General features: G+C 48.6%; 1 protein-coding gene and 1 non-coding gene across 2 annotated transcripts in view; both read left to right on the forward strand.

The window, feature by feature from the left end:
* Nucleotides 1-10,813, forward strand: part of LOC144174903 (uncharacterized) — a 59,392-nt gene extending 48,579 nt beyond the window's left edge. Inside the window, exons 18-21 of the mRNA XM_077703882.1 lie at nt 638-932; nt 1,126-1,264; nt 7,548-7,708; nt 9,372-10,813. Of these exons, the coding sequence (XP_077560008.1) occupies nt 638-932; nt 1,126-1,264; nt 7,548-7,708; nt 9,372-9,551 (775 nt within the window). The 3' untranslated portion in view covers nt 9,552-10,813. The remainder of the gene's footprint in view (nt 1-637; nt 933-1,125; nt 1,265-7,547; nt 7,709-9,371) is intronic.
* On the forward strand, nt 2,546-2,619 carry Trnat-agu (transfer RNA threonine (anticodon AGU)). The gene has a single exon. It is a non-coding gene; the product is annotated as a tRNA-Thr (tRNA).
* Nucleotides 10,814-11,203: the final 390 nt, after the last annotated feature.

Consider the following 11,203-nt stretch of genomic DNA (forward strand, 5'->3'; position numbering starts at 1 on the left):
TCCTTATTGGTTAGTGAGGTACATGTGATCATGATGATGATGATGCGGTTGACGAGGTTGAGGGCACCTATGTTCTTGTTGATGATGGTGGGGGTAGTGGGGTTGTGGTTGGCGATGACAATGCTGGCACCAATGTGGTTGTTGTTGTTGGTGGTGGTGGTGGTGATCATGATGATGATGCGGTTGACGAGGATGAGGGCACCTATGTTGTTGTTGATGATGGTGGGGGTAATGGGGTTGTGGTTGGCGACGACAATGATGGCACCAATGTGGTTGTCGTTGTTGTTGGTGGGGGTGGTGATCACGACGACGACGATGATGATGGTGATGATGATGGTCCGTGACATTTATTTATTTAAGAGAGAGAGAGAAAAACACTTTATTGGTGAGCCACCGGGTTCAGGTTGGGGGGGTGGCCTCAGCCCAAATTTGAACAAATCGGTCCGAGCAAAAAGTACATGCGTACTTTTCTTCGAGCAAGTTATTGCTATAGCATCCAGGCACACCCAATGGTACAACTTGCTCGTGTGGCTTGAAACCTAGCATGCGCCGATGTAAAGCCGCACGTGCAAGCGAGCGTTGCGGTTCATATCGAGAGGGACTGCTGTAGTATGCGCCTATACGTACCACTGCGCAGGGCGCTGTCGGCGACTGACATGGCGAACCAGGCGGGCGGCGGCGGCCTGATACCCGTGATCCGGGCTCCCCCGCGCACCCGCGGCGGCACCATGCACTCCAAGGCGCTCTCGCTGGGCCACGGCATGACGGGCGCCGAGCTCAAGATATGGGGCTCCGGCGACAGCCTCGCCTACACGCCGTACGGCTCGCAGAGCAGCCTCACTAGGAGCCGGACCGGAGGCACGGGCTACGACTCGGACGCCTCCGTGGTCTCCGAGCCGCCCAGGCACTGGCGCTACAGCAGGCCCACCGCGGTGAGTTGCGGAAGGGGCACTGTGATTTGAGGGTCCATTTGTTGTCTGTTCTTTGCATCACGTGCCCGGCCCAATGCAGCTAATTTCCCTTGCCTGATTTTATTAATTCAAACCTTCGTTGTATTGCCGAACAATTTATTCGCCCCGCGTGTGCTTTGGAAAACTGCGTTCAGCAATTGTTCCTCCTTCGCAGCGAGGAGACTCGGAGAACGACTCGAGCAATCCGGGCAGCACCGAAGACGTGACTGCGGCGACGAAACACCGGAAGACGCTCAAGGAGCGCCTCAAGCTCTTGAAGAAGCCGTCCACCAATGAGCCCAAGCATGAATCCGGTACGGGTGAAAAGCGCGGCGTCAATTCCTATCCCTCTCTCTCCCTTGTCTCTTTATTTCTCCCCCTCTCTCCGTCTCCATCTCCCCCTCTCTCTCTCTCTCTGCGTGTGTATGTGTGTGTGTGTGTGTGTGTGCGCGCGCGCTCGTGCGTGCGGCCGTGTCTGTGTGACTGTATGCGCTTGATTGATTGATTGATTGATTGATTGATTGATTGATTGATTGATTGATTGATTGATTGATTGATTGATTGATTGATTGATTGATTGATTGATTGATTGATTGATTGATTGATCTTTGTTAACGTGGAGGCTAGCAGCGCAAGGAACGTCAGGGATTTTACGAAGGGGATAGCTGGGTGGGACGCCTTCGTGCCTTCAGTCATGGGTGTTATTTTGAGGGGTTTGTCAAGCTCGGCGTAAATATTTACTTAGCCTTTTTACCTATTCGCCTACCTCGCAACGAAGAGGGGATATTACCAGACCCCAGAGCGCACGGCATACGCGGATGACCCTGGCACTTTTACCGAGAAATTCGCTGTGATGACTTACGTCAGCTCATAATATAAATGTGCACTTCATCTACTCCCACTGATCTCTGCGCATGCGCCGGACGTGTCGCTATACAACAGTATGTCTTGAATTTATTCAACTGGACCAGCCAGAGTCTCTGCTAATTATTATTATTTACTATTTTTTGCTCTGGCTTATGTTTCGTCCAGACGTGGGAATAATTCATAGCTACTCTGGCGGGTTAGTGAGCGGTAGCAGTTTGGTCGGTTGGGAAAAAAATGCAAAAGTTGCTATCTTGCAAGATACGCGGTGCGTGCCCAAAGAGCTGTTTACGGGTGAGATAAAGGGCGAAAACCTCGCCCTTTTCGGGGAATCTCGACACGCACACCTTCCAACAAAGGGCAGAATAGTTCCTCTTCAGAACGAACAGCAGGACTCGTAGAATTCATTCCATCCACTGAAACAAACTGTCAAAAGTTGCACTCAGAGAATTAGGCAGGAATCTCGCCTAATTAGTGAGGTTGCCACCATGGCATTTTCCTGTGTGGTGGTAGAGCTCCGGGAGCGCATTTCAAAAAGGATATACATAAAGCTATGATAAAAAAAAGCACCGTGTGTAACTGTCTGAAATAGCAGTGGACAGAGCGCCATTATCTGCAGCCGGACACAACTTCGCGCTCGCGAAGTATGCCGGTGGAATACAAAGCGGGAGCAACCGGTTCAAGAGCAGATACCGTGTTTCGCCATATCGCTTCTTCCGCTCTGTCGCGTCGGCGCCGTGGCTTAGTTGGTTAAAGCGCCTGTCTAGTAAACAGGAGATCGTGAGTTCGAATCTCACCGGTGCCTCTCGTTTACTTTTTTTTCTTCTTTGCAATTCCTCCGGGACAGTTGGTTTACGCCGAAAGTGTGTTGTCCATTTGTTCGTGCAAATGGCAATACTTTTGTTCCCCTAGCTGCTTTGACATCCGGGTGGTGCTCCTGGTCCGAGTCAACGCAACAATAATCTTCAGACCGCAAAAACGCACACACACTTCCATCTCTTAAACGTGTCACAATTTAAGTGGATAAACGCCTTTAAAAAGTTGGATTTTTCCAGCCGTCCCATTCAATAGGAGTGATTTCTTCTCAAGCGTTGCAGTCCCGCACAAGGTCCGAGTGCCAGGCCGGGAGTCACTTGTACCTTTTTTAGCGGCAGGTTCCCGGTGCCACCAAGGCACACGAATGCACATGATGACTTCCACAGCCACGGTGGACGCTCAACTCGGTAACCGCCTGTGCCGCCAGACTCTTTCACCCCCTGGCAATAGGGTGTTGTAGAAGGCCATGGAGCCCCACCAGTACCTGCCATGAAAGTGTGGCAGGCACTTCAGTACCACTCGGCACCAACAATCAAAATTGGTACAAGCTCCCCAATACAGGAGATATTGTGCTTGGGAATTTACTTGACCTTGTAGGGAAATGCCCATGTGGAGGGGATCTTAACGTTTTCCTGCCCCAGGCGGTAACCGAATTGAGCGTCCACCGTGGCTGTGGAAGTCACCATGTGCATTCATGTGCCTTAGTGGCGCCGGGCACCTGCCGGTAAATTAGGTACAAGCGACTTCCCGGCCTGGCGCTCGGCCCTTATGCGGGACTTCAACGCTTGGGAAGTTGAACCCGATTATACGGGAAATCGCCCCTATGGAATGGAGCAGCTGCAAAAATGCAGCTTTTTTTCCGCTTCTCAAGAAAGAAATTCAGGTTCTGCGGCAGACATTTATATACACTGTGCGCAGTAAAACGTACTTGATTTATACAAAAATGCGTAGTCCTGATGTAAGAGAACATTTTTGTACACACAATGAAGCCGTTTTACCAAAAATGAAATATCGGAATTGCGAGGGCTTGAACCCTGGCCTAGAGTTGCACATGGCTGCACTGCCACACCAGAAGGTCCTAACGCCGAATCATTTTCAGCAGAGTTGTTATCAGAGCAGTTGTCATCGTAATGTTCCAGGCGAGTCATTAGACGGCGCTTGACGTATGCGGGAAGTACTAGTCAACTGATTGGTGAAGACAACACGGAAAAGTATGGGGGCGGCAGCACTTTTGATGGTGTCTAAATGCGATAGCATCACTTGTCTCTGAATGTCGCCGAGTTTATCGTCGCGGATCTGCTCCCTATAGCGAAGAAAAACTCAAAATTGAAGGAAATCGAAACGTGGCTAGAACGAAACCTAAAGCCCGGGCCCGTAGAGAAAGGTTTTGCACTAATGTATAGAGGACTGAAATCTGGCGCTATTGTCAAGGCGAGCCGTGCTTCAGCGAGCGCGCCGTCATGTACCGTGGAGAAGCCATGCCGAGTAAAGGTGCACCTTTACTCGGCATGGCTCACCAACAACTCAAAAGTTGCCTCTGGCTGCATAAACCGTAATCATTGTTCTTAAAGGACTAGTTAGAGAGCTATTTTATTAGAATAAGGTTACGACTAACACAAAACTTCTTTGACAGAAATTTTTAAGCGCTTCTTGCTACCTTAATTAACAAGAAAAAGAAATGTTGCCCATGTTGTTGCCCGTGGCGTCCGGGGCCACAAGAAGGCAAGTTGCAAGCCAAGCCAAGCACGAGAGGAACACTCCCAGCTGCTATGGCGGTGTCCATGAGAGCACGCGACTGCAGCGACAAGTTTTCCCTCCTGTATATTTTAGCATGAAGCTCTATGCCCTGCACGATATTTGGGAAGGCGTAATGATTCTAGGGCTCACATTTGCGAAATCAAGGCGTTGCTTCAAATTAGACACCTTATGCGACTTAAAATTAACTAAGGAAAGGTAGAATGCCTTGCTGGGCGATTTGGTTCATGGTCTTTAAATGAAAACAGAATGCAAAAGTGTACGGAAACCGTGTGCATGAAGTAAAACCACCAATAAGTAATATTTTATTGCGATATTTACACTGGGTATACAACCAACTGCACCGCCGTCAGCCATGACAGTCGTTGCATGTGTACAGACACTCGAGAAATTCCAGTAAGGGCTATAAATATTTTATTCAATGAGCACTATCTATATTAAGTAAAGCATGGTGTCGGACTACTGTGTAGAACATCGTTGAGGAGGCGGCGCTGGGACTTTTACGGAAACAGTGTACGCTTCTGGGACTATAGACACAGAAGCGTACACTTCGGCGTGAAGACGGCGCGCTTACAACTGATTTTATTCATAATAAGGCAAAAACACATTCACTACAGGAATCACGAGAACAATAGCAATTCCCGGAAAATGGAGAAGGGGAAGATACAAGGGTTGCAAGCGAGGCTAGAGAAAGTCATGCGGGTAACACGTGCTGCAGTTGCAGGTATTCTTCTAGCAACTGTATACCTCACGCGTACTGAGCGTGATAGCAGGGGAGCTCACACAAACATTCTTCTGATATCTCCAGGGAAATTTTATCTCTTGAACGAAACAAAACTGTGGTCGTGTCGCAGCTGTCATGTTTGAAGCCGCTTTTGACAACTTTATCTTTTCTGCGTAACGAAACTGGAGTCGTGTCACAATTGTCAAGTGGGAGGTCCCCATTGACAAGACCACAATTTTCTTATGCAAGAGATAAAATTGCCCCAGAGATATAGGAAGCCGTTGTCATGCTTTCGGGGCGTGAAGGATGTAGGAGCGCCCCCCTTCCATCTCGTTCAGAATGCGTGAGATACAGTTTTTAGAAGAACCATTGGGACTTGTGCACGTGCAACTGGCATGACCTTCAATATCTGCCCTTCTAACCCTTGTATCTTTCCCTTTTCCACATTAGAATTAGGTGCGGTGTACCTTAGTACCGCACAATGTCCGTCGCACCCGTGCACATAACATTTACAATCGCAAGAAATCACACAGGCACCGGCAGGATTCGAGCCTGTGTCTGTAGACCAGACAGTTAGTGTCAGTCGTCTTACCCATTAGGCTACGACCGAGAACTAGTACCCGAGAGTCAAACGGCTTACTCCATCGCCTGTAACGGTGCGGAGTACCTTAGGACCTCCCAATGTCCGTCCGCGTCCATCCGTGCGCACACCACCATCAAGCGAAAATCAAGCGAAATTCCATTTGAGCCGTGAGTTGCAGTTTCATTTAGGGAATAATCTAGGAGCAACTCGCGGCTCAAATCGAATGACGGTCGGGGCGCAAATCGGATGTCACTCGGGGCGCAACTTCGATGTCATTTCGAGTCCCCGTACTCCGCACCCTCGCCATCATCCACGGAGTGGAGATGCTGCCATTTTTTTAATGGTTTCGTGTTTTTGTGGTATTGTGGTACGTTATCTCGCCTGATTTAGAATTAAAGCAGCTGGAAGTAGGCCTTCTTCACGATGCCAAAGTGTGCGTTTTTTACTGCTTCATTTTAAATACTACAGCACACCACTCTCCAGGAAAACCTGTTATTTACGAGAATAATAAGATTTCCTCCAGTTCCCCCCTCCCCCCAATCAGGAAAAAAGGAGCGTGTTTTGGGAGCAATCGGGGCAAAATTAACAAGCCTCGGGAATAATGGGATTAGCACGCTGCCATCCTGTATCGCGAGGCCTAATAAAGCGTTCTCACCTGGTAATTACGTTAATTATTATACTCAAAATAAAGTATTTAACATGTTAAATCGCGGAACTTGCGTTCAATGTCTAACTGCACTCATTCGTCATCGCCTCGTTGTCGACCTTTGTGCCGACTTCCGCATCTAGCGAGTCGTCCCTGTACCAGGTAGGCAAAATCACTGTGGCTTCCGGCGGCGATACTTAGCAAAGAATTATCTACTGATACAGCCTGCTTGCGTTTCTTTCTTCGCTTTCGTTTCTTCATTTCTTGGCAGGAATTACTTCGACAGATAGACTGGTGACAAGTCACGCCGCAGCTTCCCCAAAGTCAGAGTTCTCCGTTGCTCGCGCTCTACTGTTCTGCTCACGTGCAGTCACGATCAGCTGTCACGCAGTGTGACGTCAGCGCCGCACGCACTGTGTTAACTCTTGCTCCGCCGCTCGCAACGTGTTGATGCGGTGCGGTGATAACGCATTCGACTCCTGCACTCCAGAACCGATTTCACTTCCAATACGATCTAAAGTCTGTGTGTGTGTGTGTGTGTGTGTGCGTGTGCGTGTGCGTGTGCGTGTGTGCGTGCGTGTGCGTGTGTGTGTGTGCGTGTGTGTGTGTGTGTGCGTGTGCGTGTGTGTGTGCGTGTGCGTGTGCGTGTGCGTGTGCGTGCGTGTGTGTGTGTGCGTGTGTGTGTGCGTGTGCGTGTGCGTGTGCGTGTGCGTGTGCGTGTGTGTGTGCGTGTGCGTGTGTGTGCGTGTGTGTGTATGGGTGTGTGCGTGTGCGTGTGTGCGTGTGCGTGTGTGTGTGCGTGTGTGTGTATGTGTGTGTATGTGTGTGTGTGTGTGCGTGTGCGTGTGCGTGTGCGTGTGTGTGTGTGCGTGTGTGTGTGTGTGTGTGTGTGTGTGTGTGTGTGTGTGTGTGTGTGTGTGTGTGTGTGTGTGTGTGTGTGTGTGTGTGTTTACATTTACGACGGCCATTTTCTGTCCCAGACAACAGCAACGCCGGTGTTTGACCCAATGGGCCATTTAAGACTTTCTCTGTAAAAGCCTGGATCATTCCTTTGGGGCTCAAATCTTGGTACGCGCGAGTACTTCTACGCCTGCATGCAGACACCGATCCACACTCCATTAAAACCAGTAGTTCGACATCTTTCCTTCTTTAAGAGTGAACAACTAATTATCTTTTATGTTTTCTTTTCGCTCCCTCCCGTGGGCGCAGACAAGGAGGATAAGCGCGGCACGCTGCGCTCCCGGCTGAGCAAGGCCTTCCGGTCGAGCAGCAAGGAGAAGATCGACAGCCCCTCGCCCACTGCGTCCGAGAGGAGGCCGGTGGTCGCGCAGCAGAAGCTCGAGCCCGTCAAGGAGCGCTCGCGCGTCGAGGTACGCCCCGACGAGAACCGCGGGTGCACAAGGCACGCACGCGCGCACTTACTCACCCAGAAAGAAAGGCGAACGCCAAGGAAATCAAATTGGAAGTTTGCCTTTATTAATTCTTAGCATTTCTTGGCGGGTGCCCCCACCACCAGGGCCGTGTAACGCCCTGCATTTGCACAAAAATGCAGGATTGGAGGAAGCAACACATTGAATCATTATATTAGTTTAAATGCACATAATTCGCCGAACGGAATTTTGAAAACCCCCAAAATACATAAACAGAACAAAAAGGGACTGAGAGAGAGAGAGAGAGAGATAGAGAGAGCGAGAGAAAACGTTTATTGAAACAACAGGGACGGGGTAGGGGAGAAAAAGAGTTAGGAGCTGCGGGCGGCCATCCTATTCCGGTAGGCCGCGTGCCGCGGCTGCCTTCCTCGCCCGAGAGATCAGGGCCTCCTGGTCTACGAGCTGGCAGCTGACAAAATTAAAAATTGCCGCCTTACACATCTCCAATAAAACGAATGCTAAAATAACAAGCCCGTAAAAGAAGGACGCAAACACGCATAAAAAATCTCGAAAATAGACCAACCCTGCACAACAACATGCATCTGCGGTAAAATAGATAATTGGCGAAGTAAAGGCCCTTCATCGCTATAAATGTGTAAATTGACATCGTCGGCGAAAGAAGAACAAAATAAAACTTAAAAGCAGCAAATCAACCCAATGTTTTTGACTACTCATAGTCAAATCTAGCGGTAAATAACTCAGTGTAGACAAGTGGATTCTCTGAATTTTTGCAGATTTTAAGGTTTATGTTAGGATTTGTGAAGTTAGCCTTTTTATTTTATGCTAGACCCGAAAGTTTAAAAGCACACGCGTCTAGTGTGGGGGCCGAACCCATACCTTCCGATTACAAGTCAGATGCTCAGAAGATGCCTTACCGATTCGGCTGTCTGGGCGACTGTGTACCCCGCCACATTTTGGGCTATTTAAGGTTGCTACGACTGTATCCTACTCTCAGCGGATATCCGACGACTTGAGGATCGATTCGACAACTCGGAGTTGTCGGATCGATTAATGGAATAACATGAACTGGGCAAATTGGAAATACCTTGCACAAATGTAGGAACCGCATCAGGGAGAACCTCTTTAAATAATCGAACATTATAAAGTATGAATGCTTAACCTGTTCATTAACTGGACAGGATTCATGAACGGCTTTCCAAAATAAAGCGATTCTCAAATTATAGAACTGGAATCGAACCATGGCAAAACCACGGACGTGTAAGATCGTTCAAGCCAAGTTTAATTTGTAATTCAACACATTTAATTTACCTGGCAAAGGAAACCCCCGTCGCCCAGTTTTTATTTTCTCATTTTTTGGAGAGCCATTTTGTTCCACTATATTACATGAGACATGTGGTTTCATTGTCTTTCTGAACAAGCAGTTTTTTTTTTCTTTTACTGTTGGTTCAGCGCCAATTGAGCTTAACACAAGCGCCAAGAACGTAGACGTTGCCTCTCGTTCAGGCTCGTCCATCGAAACGGTTCGATGTCTCCGCCGTCCGCGTGGCATGTTTAGCTACCTATACTAGTATTCCATTAGCCAAAAAGGTGTATTTAGTGGTCCATCCTAACCAATTACAACGCGTTCCTTTCGATACCGTAGCGTTCGAGTTCCCTGTCGGCCAAGGCGGATAAAGGCAGCAAGAAGTCTCTGCTTGGTCGCCTCACATCAAAAGAAAGCACCAGCAAGGTTGTGACGTCGGAGTCGTCGGCCAACGGCGCAAAACCGCCACCCACCCCGGTCAAGGAACGCAAGGGTTCCTTCAACGAGACGCCCGTTTGAGAGCCGCTGCGGCCTCATATCCCACCGCACCCGTCGTCCTCTAACGAACAGCAGTGAAAGACCGATGTTTATCTCACTTCAATCCAGTAACGAATTCCACCCGTGCCGTATGCGTGTGAAGAAAGGAAGATAGATACCAAAGTGGCTTGCATGTGTTCTTATTGCATTTTTTTTTCGCAGTACGTGTCGCCAGAAACTGTGTTAGTCATTCTCCCAACCGTTGTGTCGAACCTTTGTTGAGTGACTGCGCAGATTAAGCGATTGAATGTGAACACTGTGAAAGCACCGTGTCTTACCCCCTTCCTCGCCTACTCCTCTTTTTTTTTTCGCATGCAAGTTTCCTGTAGGGTGCGCCGCATGGTGAGTCGTCGTGCTTTAGATAAACGCCTACTGTTTGATTCGGGTTGAGTTAGCGAGTGACCATGTGCGTGTCCATCATGCCGTCTGTACCATGAGAGCTGTAGTTTATTTATACGTCATCGGTGGTTCTCATTAGATGATGAACATGTTCAGATGCAATGTAACGTGCGCGCCGTAGCGATACAGCAAGCTTAGTGCACCGCATTCTCACTCTCTTCTGGAGAAAGCGTAATTAGAGCCCGTATTCGTCTAGTTGGTAGCAGGCGTTGTTCCTTCTTGGGCACTGTCCTTTCTTTCTGCTTCCCCGAGGAAGCTCGATTCCTATTTGTGTATTTCCGCTCGTTTAGGTTCGCTAGTGTTAGTAATGAACGAGCTCCTACAATGTAGAGTTCGCCCAATATGCCTATCACCCTGTAATTGAGACCTCATCATCTACCCCACCCTCCATTGTGGCTATCATAGAAAGTAAGTGGAGAATGAGGAGGTCAACGAACAGTCCTATATCCGGTTCCAATCTTTTGAGCCTAACTCCCCTTCGCCTGGTTTAGTAAGTTCCTCTGCGCGAAACATCCGCCTGCGCGTCACCACTCCCTCAAACTCTATCCCAGTTAGAGCTGCTGGAGTATTTAAATAAAACTGGGGCGATTTTTTTGTTTCATTGTGGATTGTCACACGTTAAAGGTCCAGTGCGGGCAGCCGTTTGTTTATTTTCTCCCTGCCATTACAGTATGACCACCTTTTTCCGCTGCTATCGGGATTATTCAAGACATAGGAACGTGTTTTCAACTGATCGGTCCCTACTGGCTACTCAGTGCCTATAACATTGAGATATGTAATTTTATGTACGCAACCCCAAAAACAGTCACTAATGAACATATAAATAAAAAAACGTAATTTGAGAAGCTCTGCTTGGTCTCATCGTGGTAACGTGGGATACAGAAGCATGGCGCTTGCGCGATGGCCCACCATTACAAAGTGCCTTAACATGTGTGTTGCCTGGTGCTTTGCAAAGCTTGTAAAAGCCGTGTAGTTCCGTCCGTTTTACTTTACCTGTTCGTACCCTTTAAAAACGTCAATGCGTCAGTGACCACGACTCAGCTGGTAAAAAAAAATGTTTATGAAGAGAGTAATACTTCGTATCTACATACTACCTAGCGCATACTTCCAAGTATACTTACTTTCTAGTGCTGCCGTGCAGTGCAACTAGAGTCTTTCTCCTACAACATTTCCACCAAGACTTCAAGAAACGTTCGTGCCCCCCTTTCCCTTCTTCCGATTGCACACGTGGTTGG

This window comes from Haemaphysalis longicornis, unplaced genomic scaffold (genome assembly GCF_048455015.1).
Source record: "Haemaphysalis longicornis isolate Haplotype H1 unplaced genomic scaffold, Haemaphysalis longicornis Haplotype H1 scaffold_3, whole genome shotgun sequence".
Taxonomy (NCBI): Eukaryota; Metazoa; Arthropoda; class Arachnida; order Ixodida; family Ixodidae; genus Haemaphysalis; species Haemaphysalis longicornis.